The sequence below is a fragment of the Micromesistius poutassou genome, assembly GCF_964030765.1.
Source record: "Micromesistius poutassou genome assembly, chromosome: 18".
NCBI lineage: Eukaryota > Metazoa > Chordata > Actinopteri > Gadiformes > Gadidae > Micromesistius > Micromesistius poutassou.
This window is the reverse complement of record NC_140288.1, coordinates 14,859,152-14,877,050: the sequence shown is the minus strand read 5'-3', so window position 1 is coordinate 14,877,050 and position 17,899 is coordinate 14,859,152. Positions and strand designations below refer to the sequence as shown.

The 17,899-nt window shown below is 47.9% G+C and overlaps 1 protein-coding gene across 1 annotated transcript in view; it reads right to left on the bottom strand.

The window, feature by feature from the left end:
- adamts6 (ADAM metallopeptidase with thrombospondin type 1 motif, 6) overlaps nucleotides 1-17,899 on the bottom strand; it is a gene marked incomplete at both ends in the record, with an annotated part of 42,556 nt that overhangs the window by 836 nt on the left and 23,821 nt on the right. Inside the window, 10 exon segments of the mRNA XM_084482729.1 lie at nucleotides 1,530-1,593; nucleotides 3,720-3,896; nucleotides 4,677-4,881; nucleotides 6,213-6,342; nucleotides 8,305-8,443; nucleotides 9,421-9,584; nucleotides 11,436-11,516; nucleotides 12,020-12,143; nucleotides 14,228-14,361; nucleotides 16,101-16,203. Coding sequence (XP_084338855.1) covers nucleotides 1,530-1,593; nucleotides 3,720-3,896; nucleotides 4,677-4,881; nucleotides 6,213-6,342; nucleotides 8,305-8,443; nucleotides 9,421-9,584; nucleotides 11,436-11,516; nucleotides 12,020-12,143; nucleotides 14,228-14,361; nucleotides 16,101-16,203 — 1,321 coding nt within the window.

The window sequence follows — 17,899 nt, the reverse complement described above, 5'->3', positions numbered from 1 at the left end:
GTCAACGTGGAACGATAACTAAGCCTTAAATTGTAGTCATCTCATTTGTAGACAAAAACAATTTGCTTAAATGCAGTGAATTCAGACACATGGTTCAGGAGCATGTCGACATGGGGCATATAGCCCAGGGATAGGTGCGGGTATGGTGTCTGGAACCCGGCATGTTTCTGCAGGGCGACAAACAACTTAACAGCAACGACGTCATTCCGCCTGCCTGCCCTGCTTTTTCTAAGCAATTTAATCAATCAGTCAATCAGTCTGATTGAAGGGGTGATTATGTTTTATCCATAGATGACGTAGTACAGGTGTACCTAATCCTGCCACGTAAACTGAGCTGTCTGAGCCAATCACCCAAAAGTACAGGAAGAACTGAAGCGCTCCGCTCTCTCTCACCGGCTGTACTTTGCAGCCCGGGGCCACATGGGTCCGGTCCCTGCTTGTGTTCTTCTATGTTCGTTTAAAAAACATTGTTTTAAGAAGGGAGACGGGAGATCAAGAAAATGCAGTAATCTGTTTGTAACCTGTAACCTCTGTAATCCCTGATCTATCTCTATTATGGCTCTTCAAAATAATTGGGATACTTAGATCAGGCTGTGCAAAAACAAGAAGCGTGAAGCATGCAAGTAAGCACAAGTTCTCTCCATGGTCTTGTCTTCTGCTTTATTCTGTTGAACCGACATCCACAAACTGAGCAAGGCGACTCTGTCTCTAACACAGCACAGTGTATGTGTGTATATGGTGTATGCATATGGCTGTAAGTCATCTATACGATGAGCCATTCTCAGCGAGAGCATCTTATATTTGCATCGTTGAGTCGAGTCAGGCTACGTTTCATTTGTCCCAGTCTGAAAGGCCACATCACACAACCCCCCAAACCCTTATCCCTCTTAAGATCAACAAAAAAAACTCCCTTCATTTTCAAGGAGCAGGCCTTGAGAGGGAACCCAGACAGAGGGATCCCTCCTCCGGGGATGCTCAGCAGTGCAATGTGTGCCACAACGGACAGACATAACAAGCACAATAGTTCAAGTCACATTAAGTTGAGACAACACACACACACACGCGCGCGGACGCACTGACATGCGAGCCAGCAGTACAGCTGAGCTGGCTGTTTGACCGTACGCCAGCATGACATGAGTGTCTGTCTGTCTGTCTGTCCCCCGGACGACCGGAGAGCCGCCACCGCCGCCGCCGCCGCCGCCGCCGCCGCCACGCACCCTGTCACCTCCGATGAGGCTCCACGCAAGCCTGGGATCTACATGTCATCCCTTCCCAATTACAGCGTCTTTATTAGGGCCATGACAGATGGCCTGCATCAATGGGCCCAGTCTTAAGAGGGGATTTCAGCCAATGACCTTTCTAGCCTGGGAAACCAGGGCGCTTGCGAAACGAGTACTTTTTTTTTTTTCTTTCCTTTTCTTCTCAGAACCCGGAGAGAGAGAGAGAGGGAGAGAAAGGGGTTTCAAACGCGGATCACAAAGTGGTGTGTTTGAAGCAGGGAGCAGCTGTGTGTTGTCGGGAGCGGTGACCTCTGCGCGTGAGGACTTTGGTCTTCGGTGGAGACCTAGCCACCGAGCTAATCCTCTTGATTGACTTATGGCGTAGAGAAAGGTTTACCGGTAACCATGAACCATGTGTTGAGCATGTTTTTTTTTGGGGGGGGGGTGACTTGTTTACATTACATTAAATTAAATTAATTAAGGTTAAGTGCAATCAACAATGAAGATATAACCCCCAAAAAAGTGCAAGAATCATTTAAGTACATACAAATCCTTAACACAAGCAAAGCAAAGCGAAGCGTAGCCCTGCACATGTGAGGACTGTGTTTGAAACCCTGTCTGTTTTTAGACTAGCACAGAGCGTTAACCAGATATCAAAGAATGACAAAGCTCTTGTTCCAGTGACAGTTCTATATTTCACCGGGACATGTGGCTGACAATCGTCCTAACGAGCAGAGAGAGTCAGAGCGGGGTTAGCCGGAGAATGCTACGCGCCGGTCGTGCTCCTAAGTCATGTTCTTGGAAGTGATCGAGAGGCAGAGATAAACTTCAAACAGCCAGTGGGGATATAACTGCCACAGATCACACACACCAGACCTGTTGAAACACATGCGCACAGGAGCAGTCACACACACACACACACACGCACGCACACACGCACACGCACACACACACACACACACACACACACACACACACACACACACACCCAACCGCACACAGACAGGCAGTCTGTCTCTCACACAAACGCACACAGCCACACCAATAGTCGCACACAGCCCCTTACACACAAACACAACCACACAAACATGCACATCGATACAAACACACACACACACACACACGTGCTGACGCACGACCCAACAAGCAGACAGCACACAGACACAACCCCCGCCCCCCCCCCTTCCCCCCCCCCCCACCACCCGCCACTCCGCCACCCCCACCCCCCCACACACACACACACACACACACACACACACACACACACACAGAAAGCAGTAACCCACCGCAAACGTAAACACGAGCACAAGCGGCGCACGTCATCGCTTTTTCCTTGAAAAGGCGCACGCGTGTCTTCCAAGTATAAATGAAGTTCATCGCTCAGCAGCACCTGGGGGCCGTCTGCTACATCTTTGTTCTGTTAGAGAGTCCTCTGGGCTCCTCCAGAGGATTACCCCTGCTGGCTGTTGATTGGAGGAAGCCAAAAGGTCAGAGCCCCGCTGACACAGTGCCTTTATTTATGAACAGAACCAGAGCTCTCTCTGGATAGTCTGGCGGGGTAGCGGAGCGGGTTGGTGTTTCACGCGCTCCGGGTTTGAAGCCCCCTCGGTGTCCTTGAGCAATTCTCCCCGAAAAAACCCCCCAGGTCTTATCTTGAGTCGGGCTGATTATTTTAGTAGCCGATTAATCAAGCCATTGTTGTTTATTTTTTCCCCCAAATGATCGATTAGTCATTTAGTCTATAAAATGACATAAATAATAGCAAATGCGTCACAGCCTACCCGAGTGCAAGTGATGTTTTAAATGTGCTTGCTTTGCCAGACAAGCAGCCAAGGAAAACCAAAGTCTTTTACAATGATCCATGAACCAAATATTTGAATTGATCATTAATCATGAAATTATTTGTTATTTGTACTTGATAAATGAATGAATCGATTATCAAAATTAGATTACATCAATTTGCATTTCACAATCTGGAGATCGATTAATGGACTTATTGTAGCAGCCCTACAAATATGGGTCTCTGTTTTGAACCCAAATTCCACAGCCTAACCTGCAGGTAACCTGAGCCATTACTGCTCCTTAATGACATGTACTTGGTACTCCGTACAGCAGCAGATAGAAGTGCCTTGCTGAGCGGTGCAGGACTAGTCTAGTGGTTGGGGTGACTCCTAGCCAAAAGGTTCTGGGTTCAAACCTTCATTTCCACAACCTAACCTGTAGGCATCCTTGAGCCCTAACCCCGACCTGCTCCTGTCTCAAAGTGCACCATAAGGCACTTAGGATAAAACAACTAGGGACCACAATGGAAATAAGCCTTCGGGGTTTATTGTGTCATCCCTGACTATTTATGTATTTTAATGTATGACACGGCGTGCTGTTCATATTTAATATCAAAATGGTCAAATAAAATCAATCAATCAATCAATCAACCAAAACAGTAAAGACCCATCCAAGATGGCCGCCGTGCGATGTGAACGCACGCGAGCAGCTCCTTACCTGTCCCCACTCTCCGGGGATCCACCGGGGGGGCGGGCAGCGGCCCAGGCTGCAGCGGATCCTGACGGGGGGCTTGGCGTGGCCGGGGCAGTGTGCGGGGGGGAAGGCCTTGGTCTGGTCGCTGCTCTTGCACAGGACGATGCGATGCTTGAATCCCAGCCCGCATTTAGGAGTGCACTGAGGACAGCAGGGGGGGGGGGGGGGGGGGGGAGATATCTCTGTTAAGCCTCTGCCACGCAATACTCAAGTAAGAGTTCTACACTGAACCTGAGACGGACGGAGCCCAAAGCACAGGGCTGTGTCCAGGCCCACGTGGGGTTACGTTATTTGCTGTGTGTACGTTTGGCTACGTTAAAATGAGTTCATTTCATGGTGTACAGCTAAACCGCTAAACCGAAATAAAACATGGGTTACTTTGCATACTTTGAATAGCTGAATGATGATATGGGCTCATTTAAATGAGCAGAAAAGTACATTTTCTTATTTTCTTTTCATTGCTTCATATCATGAGATGGGCCAGTAAAACAATTCAAAACCCATTTAAAAAATGGGTTATTTGGCATACTTTGAATAGCTGAATAACCATACAAGCTTATTTAAATGAGCAAAAATTTTTAATTTTCATTGCTTCATATGCTGAGATGGGCCGTTGTGAAAACAACGTTGGCTGACCTCGGACCAGTCCAGTGTGACCCACTGACCTCGGACCAGTCCAGGGTGACCCACTGACCCACTGACCTCGGACCAGTCCAGGGTGACCCACTGACCTCGGACCAGTCCAGGGTGACCCACTGACCTGGGACCAGTCCAGGGTGACCCACTGACCCACTGACCTGGGACCAGTCCAGTGTGACCCACTGACCTCGGACCAGTCCAGGGTGACCCACTGACCCACTGACCTCGGACCAGTCCAGGGTGACCCACTGACCTCGGACCAGTCCAGGGTGACCCACTGACCTCGGACCAGTCCAGGGTGACCCACTGCGGGGGGCAGGACTGGTTGTTGCAGGGCTCCCTCTCCAGGGGCCGGTGGGTGAGGCAGTGGCTGTCCTCCACCGTCTCCTCCTCGGCCGGTTGGATCCGCCGGATGCACAGCACGGTCCTGGTCCTCACGCCCCCGTCACACGTCTTCCCACACTCGGACCAGTCCCCGATGAACCACCTGGGAGGACCAGAGAGGGAGGGGGAGAGACGGGGTCGGTAACTCTGTTCTGATGATCATCAGAGAGGAAGAGAGAACATTAGATGTACTTTATTCAGCCCGGATGGGATCGCTAAACAATAGGATTCTTTGATTTGATTTGAACCAAATTAAGATGAATTAAAGGTGACATATTATACCACCAGATTTGAGTGTGATTAGCCGCTACAAGCCGTTAGGAGAATCGGCCTCTTCTTGTGCCTCTTCACAAGTGGCCGTGTCCGCCTAGATGTGTGCTGGATAGATGAGCAACGTTTGCTACGGCCCACTGCGTAGGCTGGTGGACTGATCTATCCAGCACACATCTGGGTGGACGCGCCCACGTTTGATGTCAGAAGAGGCAGGTTTTCAAAACGGCTTGTAACAGCTAATCACACAAATGGTGGTATAATAGGTCACCTTTAAGAGCACCCTTTTTTATTATCTAGGCTGACACTGCTGGTTTGACTGGGAGTCAAACTGCCTAGCCATTAAACTATCCTGTCCGTTATTAATCAATAATCGTATACAAATTCATCCGGGGCCAGCTAGCGAACGGAAGGGGCCTGACTGCCCAGCTCGGTAGGGTAGGCTTTGGGGTCATACCAGATCCAGCAGTCCTACTGCTTTAGAGCAGGACTTACCCCTATAGGGTATTATGGGACCCAGCAGTCCTACTGCTTTAGAGCAGGACTTACCCCTATAGGGTATTATGGGACCCAGCAGTCCTACTGCTTTAGAGCAGGACTTAACCCTATAGGGTATTATGGGACCCAGCAGTCCTACTGCTTTAGAGCAGGACTTACCCCTATAGGGTATTATGGGATCCAGCAGTCCTACTGCTTTAGAGCAGGACTTAACCCTATAGGGTATTATGGGACCCAGCAGTCCTACTGCTTTAGAGCAGGACTTACCCCTATAGGGTATTATGGGACCCAGCAGTCCTACTGAGTTGGAGCAGGACTTCTGTGGGCCGGCACAGAGCCTGGGTCCTAAACCAGATACTGAAAGTGGAGTTTCGCTGATGATGTTCTACTGAAGAAACCTCATTGTTATGAGTGGACGTCAATAAGAGGTTTGTTTTGAAACTTTAAAACTCAGTTTAGCAACGCTGGCTGAGTTTGTGTTTGCTGTTAATGGACAATCACGCACTTACAGATCCCCAAATCGAGCAACAGGATTGGTCGAAAACAAGACAGTAAAAGGCCCGGTTGACCGTGATTTGAGCTCCTCTCCTATCAGTCCTGAGCTTATGATTGTAGAGTGTGATTTGTGGGACGAGGTGCAGGGTAACGGGGCGGGGGGGTACGTACTCAGGGGGGCACGGCTCGGTGTTGCAGGCCCTCTGGTTCTCCGAGGGCCTCCCCTCCAGGTCACAGTAGCTGTTTTGCACCACCGAGTTATCATCCAGCCGCTTGCACACTATCTCCTGCTTCTGGGAGCCTGTCGCACACACACACACACACACACACACACACACACACACACACACACACACACACACACACACACACACACACACACAGATATTGACGCATTTATACAAACGTCCATGCACACCCAGAAAAAACAAACAAACCCTTTAGTATGGGCTAATAAAAAGACGATCATGCACATTTACCACTATAGTAAGACCGGGGCCTGCCTCTGTGCTGGGTGCCTTGTTGGGGCTGAACTGTTCTCCCCCTTTCAGCGTGTAGTAAATCCAGACATGTAAATTCCTCCTTCTTTGCAGGATATCTTGGCAAATCACTTTTACAGAGCAGAAACTCTTTTCTTTGGCTCGCAGACACAGAGTTACCCCATCGCTGACCAACCTCCCTCTGTGCACAGTGTGTGTGTGTGTGTGTGTGTGTGTGTGTGTGTGTGTGTGTGTGTGTGTGTCTCTGCGCCATACCAGCTTCTCTTGATCCCCATGGGACATATTCAGCACCAGATTTGTCTGGCAGATGTAATAAAATATCAATGTGTGTGTGTGTGTGTGTGTGTGTGTGTGCGCGCGCATGCGTGCATGAGTGTGTGTGTGTGTGCATGTGCATGTGCCCCCAGACAAAAAAACGACTCTGGGCTACTGTTCTAGAAGTGAACTTAAGCTTGACGGTAGAACATTAGAGCTCCCTATGAATGCAGTCAATACGTCCCTCAACCTAAGTCTGTTTAAATCATTCTGATAGCACCATGGCGACACAATGTCCAACGACATTTGATGAGCAGCGGAGCATCACGTACTGAGGAGGGTCTCGTGTTACTATCTAGCTACTCGATCATTTGGTGCACTCAGATCAATCGCATTCTCAACATCAATTCAAGTTTACGACGCTGTGTGATGCAGAATAGTAATCGTCCAAGGATTCTTCAGCTATGGAATAGCTCCCCAAGCAGCCCTGGTCATACTTGGTCATGCTTCTGCAGAAATATGAAAAACTCTTCCAGAGCTTGACAACTGGGGAGAAATACTATTTTCTGTTATTTGAAACCCATTGCTTTTTGGGCTAAAAGGTTTGGTTAAGTCGTTTTTTTTTTTTTCTTGTGGGGTGGGGTGGGATGGGGCCGGGGGGGGCCTTGGCAGAGAAGTCTACTGTGGTTTCGGGCCTAAAATAGTTGGATTCCTGACTCGTGGCCTATATCTCAAGCAAGGCTAGTGAACCATAAGACTGCATCTCATTCATAGAAATGACACCGTGTTTATCAACTGCGGCTGAAATGTGGGAAAGGGAAAAAAAGCAACCACATTTATTATGGCCCCGACAAGAAGGACCAAGTAATGATTTTGGTGAACCCTTCTTAAAACGATGATACGGGACACTGCGTTTACTTTCTGTGGGGGGAGATGAACAAAAGAACCGCTACGCGCACACACACACACACACACACACACACACTCGCTAAGCGTGTAGTCAAGAATGTCTAGGAAAGTAAGACCCTTTTAAAAATAACTTTAGAAAAACAGCATGTGGCAATCTTCCACATGTTTTTGCTGAGTGTGTGTAGTGTCCGCAGTGTGTGTGTGTGTGTGTGTGTGCATGTGCAAGTATGTTGGAATGAGTGTGTGTGTGTTGGATTGATTGTGAGAGTGTGTGTGTGTGTGTTGGAGTATGTGTGTGTGTGTGTGTGTGTGTGTGTGTGTGTGTGTGTGTGTCTGTGTGTGTGTGTGTGTGTGTCAATGTGAATGCATGCTGGCGTGAGTGTGTATGTGTGTGCATGCAGGTATGTTGGAGTGAGTCTGTATGCGCGTGTGCATTTGAGTGTGTGTGTGTGTGTGTGGGTCTATTGGAGTGAGTGTGTGTGTGTGTGTGTGTGTGTGTGTGCGTGCACATGTAGTAGTAGCAGCAGTAGTAGTAGTAGGCTGAGTGCATGCCCGTATACGGTGTGGTGGGGGGCCATCTACACACTGGGCCTCCGTACCTCCAGCGCAGGTGGCTGAGCAGTCCGCCCAGGGCTGGTGGTACCAGGTGAAGCCCACCTCGTTGTCCCCGCTGCCCGTACGCTGGATGGGCACGTTGAACTTGTAGCGGATGCCCTGGTTCTGCTCCTGCAGCAGCACCTACGTGGAGGTCAGAATACACAGGAGTTGAATACTATTATTGATATCCACATTCATAGTGTATGAGTTTTGATTATGCGATGACAAGGCATTGTCGGTTGCTTGATCCTGATTGGTCCGTAAGGTTCCGTGAGTGTGCATTATTTTTCAATAACAGGACACTTCTGCCTTCTAATAAAAAAAAGTGGTTTAAGCGGAATGAACCACTCTGTTCAGTCGCATTAGTGGAAATGATGTACGATGTGGTCACACAGACACACACATTCACACTCCAACATACATACTTAATCACAATACACTTTATTAGTACATTGTTTAACATTAATACAATGTTACAAAGTGCTTTAACATGCACAATAAACACTATTACTTAGATATTGAGAATTCAATCTAATTAATATAGGCAGGGATAAATCAAAAAGAAGACAGAGGTGAAATCCTTAACAGGTTAACAACGTGTTTATCAACACAAACATTTCCTGATCTCATTGTTTTCCCAGTTAGTCTCATTCATCCGTTCATTCCTTAATCATCATGTCACCATGCGCTCATGCGATGCTCAGTTTATATTAGCCGAAGTCATGCGGAACCAAGAACCCAGTAAAACTAGCTCACACACAAACACACACACACACACTCTGACAGTTGAAGCAATTTTATGGACTTCTTACCCTAAAAAACTAATTTAGGTCAAAGCTGTTTGCCAAGCAGCACAAACATCTTCCCCCCCAGGAGATCAATAAAGCATCATCGACATCACACACATGGAATCGATCAAGTGTTCACCCCACCCCACCCCACCCCACCCTCCCCTGACTAGCGATAAGAACTTTTCTTTATTTTATTTTCCCCAATAATCAATCATTTCCAATCTCACCGACATCTCCCTCCACCCTCCAGATGCAACACACTTTTGTCGAGAGCCTTCTTTCTTTTTACGAATTTACGAATATCGGACATTTCCGAATTCTGCGTACCATGACAACCAGGACCTCGGTAGTGGCCCCCAGGGCCTCGAGGGACTCGGGTTCGTCGGAGGGCCGTCGGTAGTGGAAGGACGTGCCGGCGATGTCGAACTTCCTGGGCCAGTCTATGGTCCACGCTCCGTTGATGTAGTAGTCGTCTCCCTCCGATTTCAACGCTAGGGAAACGGGAAAGTATCAGAATTTCTTTATTTAGCGGCGTGCCCCGGTTGCTCACCGGATAGAGTGCGTACCATATAGGCTCAGTCCATATCGCAGTGACCCGGGTTCGATTCCTGACTGTGGTCATTTGCAGAATGTCCTCCCCTCTATCTCCCATACTTGTCTATCTCACTCTATCATAATGCATAAATAAATAAAAAAGCAAGCGAGTGAGAATGGGGCACTGGGATCGTCTGGTGAGGGGATCAGGGTGTTTGAATCCTAGCCAAAAGGTCCCGGGTTCGGGACCCTGGGGTTTGGAAGGCATGCTTGGGTGACACGCCCTTAACCCCTACCTGGTCATTAATGACGTGCATCAAAGAAAAGCTCTGAACGTAAGTGTCTGCTAAACGGCTGAATCGTAAATAGTAATGGTAGGTTAAATCTAACGAGAGAATGCTGTTTTTAAACGGGTTGCCATAATTGATCGTCATTTAATCCTACTTTTAAACATCTGTCTGCAACATCATCTGTTTAGCCAACGTTAAAATTGGTTTGCAAATAAAAAAAAGGACGAACACATAAAATCAAAGTTCTTGCCCATGCTAATAATGAACATGTGCACTGACACACACACACACACACATTTGGTTCGAGGCGAGAAAAAGAAACACACACCACACACACTCACACTTCAGGTGAAAGCTTGGATGAATGTCATGAATACCGATCTGTCTGGTCGTCACAACAAAAGGTTGGTCTCCAGGGACAACAGCTCTGAAATATCTATTTTCCCCACGTTGACTTGGGGCCAAATTTGCCAAATTTGGAGGGCCCGTATTCTATGGCTGTGTAGTCCTACCGTTCCTTCAACCCAGTATTTACACAGATGGGACACGGGACAATACTGTCAACATTTCTCGGTGGAATTTCAACCCGTTTTCAGTGTCAGCGTATAACAATTCAGACAGAACCGTTCCACTTTAAGGACGGCGATCTGCTGGTGTAGGAAAATGTAAACAGTGAGTAACAGTGTTATCGTTTTAATGCGGCGGTATGAAACACAATGTGCTTTTGTTCCACAACATCCAGACAAGACAAGTCAAACATGCCACTTTAATTACGAGTTCAACGTAAGCAGCAACTCAAACACGGGCCATACAATGAATTAAATATTTAATTTGCCCCCCAACCCCACCCCACCAAAAAAAGGAAACAGAATTTAGCCGATAGGCAAGAAATCTGTCATAAATTTGACTCTGCTGTCTGTTGTCTTACGCCCTCTGTCCCGCACCCCCCCGCCCCCCCCCCCCCCCCCCCCCCCCCCACCCCAGGATTGACAATAAATTGAACAACGCCAGCCCACTGATGGTTGGGGTTAATGGAAGTCATAGTCCCCCCTGCCGTCCCTCCACGCTCCAAAAAACAAAACTAATTTAATCCACTTTCTTGATTGTTTTAGTTTTCGGTCCTGCCGGTGTTGCAAATCTTTTTTGTTTAGTCTGGAACTGAGCAGCGTGGGCCGCGGCCCAGCCGGCCGTTACATATCGACGAGAGATTCAGGGGGGTTTCGCAAGAAAGACAACGGGATATTTAAACCAGCTTCATAGCTCGGGGTAGGGGGCGGGCGACAGAGAGAAGTCAAAAGACTGACAATGGAAACATCCTAATATCACTCTTTAAATGCCTGTTGTTGTCCATTTAATAAACATTACATTCGTTATTGATCCCAGATTGTGTTCATTATTGCACTGTGTGCACAACAGTGAGTGAGTAGCAGCTTCGAGATACATGGCGTAGAAAGTCTTTAGAAAGTTTAGCTTTACTTATTGTTTGATGGCGACGTTGATTTGGAGCGCTCGACTTACCGATGTAGTTCTTGGACATGCCGACCTCTTTGATTTCGATGTGGACCGAGCCCTTCGGTATCTGAACCACTTCCATGTAGCCTATGAGAAACAACACGAGACAACCCATTGACGAATCGGATGTCATGAAAGAGCATATTTTGATTTTGGTTCATTTTGATCAACCTTGAATTGACATCAATGACATGAACCGGACAAAATAACTAAACGTATGTGCACACATACGTACGCCGACATACACACACACCCGCATGCAAGGGCATGCGTTCACACTGCACAAACATACACACACATACACAAACACATTCACATATACATATGCATGGGCTTGCATGCAAGCACGCACACACACACACACACACACACACACACACACACACACACACATTCTTTTCCAAGGTATGCAGGCCATACCATAGAAGGAGAAACATGTTCTATGCGTCTGTGTCTGTGTATAATATGTTGTGTCTCTGTGTATAATATGTTGTGTCCCTGTTTATAATCTGTTGTGTCCTTGTGTTTAATATGATGTGTGTGCGTGCATGTTTGTCTGTGTGTGTGTGTGTGTGTGTGTGTGTGTGTACCTCCTCTCGGTAGGGACTCGTTGAACAGGCCCTCGGTGGCTTCACATGTGCTGCCGTCGGCTCCACACACACGGCAGCGGTCCTCCTTGGCGTCCGAGCCCAGGATGTTGTCACAGCCCACATGCTGTTGCAGGACAAACACACACACACACACACACACACACACACACACACACACACACACACACACACGGTGTGAGGGACTGCTGTGTGTGAGGTTTTCATCCTTTTTCAGATCCCTACTCGATTTTTGTGTCTCTCTCTGTGTCTCTCTCTCCCTTGTGCTCGCTCTCTCTTGCACTCTCTCTCTCTCTTATTCTCTCCATCTCTCTATCTTTCACCCTCACGCTCCAAACACTTATTTTCATGTAAGCAACCCTTCAGCACTCTGACACTGCCACTCTTTCTCTCTCACTCTCTTTCTCTCTCACACTCCCTCTTTCTCTCTCGCTTCCTCTCCCCTCGTCACTCTCTCTTTCTCACTTTCACACTGTCTCTTTCTCCCTCCCTCTCGCTCTCTTTCTCTGCCTCCCTCTCTGTCTCTCTATATCTCTCTTGCTCCCTATCTCCCTCTCTACCCCTATTTCTCTCTTGCTCTCTCCCTCTGCAGCACATGTCCACAAACATGGTCCTTTGAGGTTTAATCTCTGGAACCGAAAGTGTTCCAGAGATCCTCCATCACAACAATCAGAACCAGTCCCTCTAACTAAGAAGAATCTCCATCGGACAACCAATACTACAGCTTTGTGTGAACAAATCATGCTTATTTCAAGCACACTCATGGACAAATGAACGTCATCCTCAGTTTGTTGTGTTGTGTTTCTATGACATTGCAGATAGTATTCTGGAGGTGTTGTCAAAAATTCACACAGTGGTCTACAAGGCAGAAGAGAAACAAAAGGTTGATCTCATTCTGTTAGCCATAACAACACACACAGATACACACATACACACCCATTGCGTGTCACACTGTGCCATTATCTTGAGACAAAAAGGGCATTAAAGCCCGCCCCTCACCCCCCCATGAAACCAGTTGTTATGGCTTCCCATTCAGTCTGATATAATACATGTTTATTTAATACTTATTTTAACTAAACATTTAATTGTAAGTTGGGCATGTGGGTTTCCTGTTTTATACAAAACACAAAACACAATTCTGGTCCCAGCTGCAGAGCGGGATAAGATTCCTTTTGATGATTGTGAATCATAATTCACAATCGACTACAAGCGATTCAGAAGGCTAGTTTGTTCCACAGTATGCAAGGGGCAGAAATATGTGGAAAGTAATGCGGGGCCGGAGTCTGTGAGTCACACCGAGCTCGTATCCAACAGCGAGAACATCTCGAATTCTACAAAAAGTGCTCACAATCGGTTCCTAACCTTGTGAGGCAGCTGGATTCACGAGATTACCGATCCCGCGAGAATCCATCTCACTGGGCGTCAACTGATGCACTTGTGTCTGAACCACTCCACCGGTGGAGACCAATCAGCGTCCTGTGAGGAAACTACGTGATCCACTACGTGATGGACACTGATTGACCGATGCTTCACCGGTGGTTCATCCCACCACCTAGCCAGAGACCCTTTCTTTAAAGTGCGTCACCTTTTCCGAGGCGTATCCAAGGACGGCTTCCCAGATGGTGCTGTGTAACCAACCATCTGGGGCGTCGACTAACAGATTTCCTAAACAAGTGAAATCAGTGTTCCGGCTCGCTCGCCGTTATATGCGCTCCACGGGGAATGCCGCAAAACTCTCTCTTTGTATATTGAACACAAACCCACGCACAAAGAATGAGGTCATCCTTTAGGAGTGAGAGTGGCGCTTTAAAGCTCAGTTATGGTTTCACGGCGAGGCAACGCAACGACCACGCAGACGCTTCGACGCAGCCGTGAACCTGTTTTGGTTCTGCGTCGGGGTTTTAATGAGCGGACCAATCACGGCCCTTGCTGCTGCGTCGCCTCGACGCAAGGTTACAATTTTTTGGGAGGCGCACGTCGTCCGGCCCTCGCGGTGGACGCAAGGAGGGTCCGCGAGGGACGTAACGGAGCCGTAAAGCCCCTTGCGCTGCGTCGACGTGGAACCACAGCCATCGAGGCCTGAAGTGACAAATCACAGGCAGCCTAGCACCTCGCGGCAATTAGGGTGGAACGCCAAGGAGACGCCCTTGAGATGCGCGATGGAGGAGTCCGGCAGGGCCGAGGCGTTACCTTGCACTCTCCGTTGATGCAGATGTCCAGGGAGTCGGCCTGGCAACGCGTCCCGTCTATCACGGCCGGGGAGCGCTCGGTGTAGAAGTTGTAGCCCTCCGCCAGACAGTTGAGCGCACAGGGCTTCACGCCGCCTAGGGTACACACACACGCACGCACGCACGCACGCACGCACGCACGCACGCACACACACACACACACGCACACGCACACACGCACACACGCTTATGAGGTCCAGGTGAGGTGCTCAACTTGTGCTACGTCAACAGCGTGGCGTATCATAATGTTTATCTCTGCTGGAATAATAGTTTGCCTTCACATTCTGTGTTTATTTTTCATATTTAATTTCTACTGCTCATATTATAGATTTATTTTCCGTATACTGTATATATTAGACGTAGTTCTTTGGCGTGTTCCTAACAAAAAAGTGGATCTTGTTAATCCCTTTGAAACTGTCAACTGCAATTTGGCTGCTGTGTCCGCCATTACACATCTGGAACGAATACAGCGTATCTCACACAGGTGAGAACACCTGGGTGTGTCTTAGTGAAGATGAGACAATAAAGCATTGTGCGGAGAAAGGTTAAACCTCAAAGTACAAGCAGATGAACCCATTCACACAACGTGGGTTCGATGCTGCCATTGGCCGTCAAATGACCAGGATCTCATTGCGATCGTATTGACGTGATGACGTGGATGAGACGTGGTGGTCTTGGTGAGCGTGTACTCCACTGAGAAGTAATGGACTCCTCCTCAAATGTAACACCTGGCATCTCTTCACAAAGAGAAACACTGCACAGCGTCACAACAACGCTACACCAAACAGCAGCAGTGTTGCAGCAGAATGTCGCTGCAGTGTCGGAGCATTGTTGTGTTGAAGTGTCCGTACGGACACTTCAACACAACAATGCTCCAACACTGCAGCGATAGATAGAGCAACACTACGATTCTTGGAAAACCTGCTGCCAGTAACATCTGTTATTTTTCGGGGGATCAGCCGTGGCGGCCCACAATGAACCCAAAAATGTGGTGAGCATGAGCCCAGTGCTCATTCCAGGCCGCAGCAGCAGCAGCAGCCAGACTGCGTGTATACAACGCAGAAGTCAACGCGTGCAAAGGCCAGAGTTGACAGGCTGCGGCCGCCTCTTGGACGGCCGACAGGAGCGTCCAGCTCCACACAAAACTTCACTACGGAATGCCTGGAATTCTTTCTCCCCATCAGACTCTCTCTCTCTCCCTCCGTGTCTATCCCGTACTGTCCTCCTCCTCTCGCTCTCTCTCGCCCTCCCTCTTGTGCTCTCAATCTCTCTCGATGTGTGTCTCTCTCGCTCTCTCTCACTCTCTCCCTCGGTATGTGTGTCTCTCTCGCTCCCTCACTCTCTCCCCCCTTGCTCTCTCTCACTCTCTCCCCCCTTGCCCTCTCTCTCTCTCTCTCTCTCTCTTTCTCTCTCTCTCTCTGTCTCTCGCTCTCTCTCCCTCTTGCGCTCTCTCTCTCTCTCGATGGGTGTGTGTCTCTCTCACTCTCTCTCGCTCGCTCTCCGTCACTCTCTCTCTCTCTCGCTCTCTCTCTCTCTCTCTCTCTCTCTCTCTCTCTCTCTCTCGCTCTCTCTCTCGCTCTCTCTCTCTCTCTCTCTCTCTCTCTCTCTCTCTCTCGCTCTCTCAGGCTGTTTGCTCAACAAGGTCACCCTCCAGACTGTCACTGATGATGAGTCATAAAAAGAAAAAAAAAGAAAGCGAGAAGACAGCAGAGGACTCGTGAAGCACAGCAGATGGCCGGCCGGCTCGCGAACCACTAACAGACTATAAGTGGACGAGGCAGAGCGCGCTCTCTCTCTCTCTCTCTCTCTCTCTCTCTCTCTCTCTCTGAACGTACCTCCAGTGTAGGGCTTCCAGTTGTAATACTTCCCACGAAAGGACATGCTGTCAAAGTCAGCACACTGCTTCTCCCGGAAATCTCGGGATCCCGCCAGACAGGTCTAAGGCAGATAAGAGATGGATGAAATAGGGTTTGGAATGGCGTGGATCATGTCACAGAGAAACAAGAGTTAGTAGTGTTATGTTTTCATCGTGATATATGTCATGTCTCTCTCCGGGGCTGCTTATTAAAACAATATCCATTATAAACGACTCAGTATTTAGGGGAATAACTCGCCTGCAGTTGTCTGCAAGTTTCCTTGTAGGCTTCTGCCACATATCACTCTACCCACCCAGCCCAGAAAAGAGAAAAGAAAATTGCAGACAATGTAGAAATGCACTACAATGTGTTTTGCATTTGGAGGAATGCTCCTTTGTTTGCATGTGTTTATTTGCAATGAATAATAAAACACGTCTTTGTGTGGGTAATGAGAAACACAGTTTCAGCCCGAGGAGACCTTGAGCTGGTGCAGGCTGGCACACACCCGCCCGGTGTCTAAGTGTCTGAGGGACTACGTAGCGAGGGTTCTATGTAACTAAAGGGTTCTATGTAACTGAAGGTCTACGTAGCGAGGGTTCTATGTAACTGAAGGTCTACGTAGCTAGGGTTCTATGTAACTGAAGGGTTCTATGTAACTGATGGTCTACGTAGCGAGGGTTCAGTGTAACTGATGGTCTACGTAGCGAGGGTTCTATGTAACTGAAGGTCTACGTGGGTAACAGTGTGTGTACATAGGATCCTATGCATCCAAGAGTCTACCTATCTAGGAGTCCTAATCCAGGGCTTTACGTATCTCTGGGTCTACGTATCTATGAGTGTACCTATCTAAGAGTCTACATATCTAGTGCTCTTTGTATTTAAGAGTGTACGTATCAAAGAGTCTACGTATCTAGTGCTCTTTGTACTTAAGGGTCTACGTATCTAAGAGGCTACATATCTAGTGCTCTACGTATCTAGTGCTCTATGTAGCTCTATGTATCTATGAGTGTACGTATCTAAGTCTTCCTATGGGCCCAAACCTAACGCAACCCTGAGTGCCCTTATTGACCTGGTAGGAGTACGATGGAGAGGGGTGGGGAAGGAAAGACGGAGGACGAAAGGAAGGAAAGGATGGAAGGAAGGGAGGGAAGAAAAGCCAAGAAAGTGAATGCTCTAACATGACGATGAGTCTATTTGAAGATATATGATCTAATAAGTCTCTCAGGTAACTTATTTAGGCAGGATTACGACATGGTGCTGACAACACGGAGACGTATTGGCCCAAAGAAGCCAAAATCTTTCGTCAGTTTACATTCTAACCTTAAATTGCTTACAGTGTGGTTAGCGCTGCGCTGCAGAATAACCATCCTTTGGTCAATTCAGAGAACCTTATAAGGTAAACCGAGAACCCCTTGGTATTGAAGAGGAAGACCTTTGGAGAACTTATACCTGAACTTAGGTCTAATTATTGGCTTGGAAACAGAAAGTAGGTGTTTATTGTCTCTCGTGCCCACTGGCTCACTCACTGTTTTCACCACAGATACTTTATTGGATGATTGTGAAAAAAGGCAGAAACTGCAAAAATGTTTGTTTTACGCAAATTCACCCCCCTCCCTGTTAATAGATTTAAATCACATTGTCTCTATAAAATACACATGGAAAAGCCTTCCAGGCTTCGACACAAATGACATCCGTCAATCGATGAAGAATAAATAACTTTTGGGCATCAAACTATATCACAAGCATGCATAATTACTTAAAATCGTTTTCATTTACTT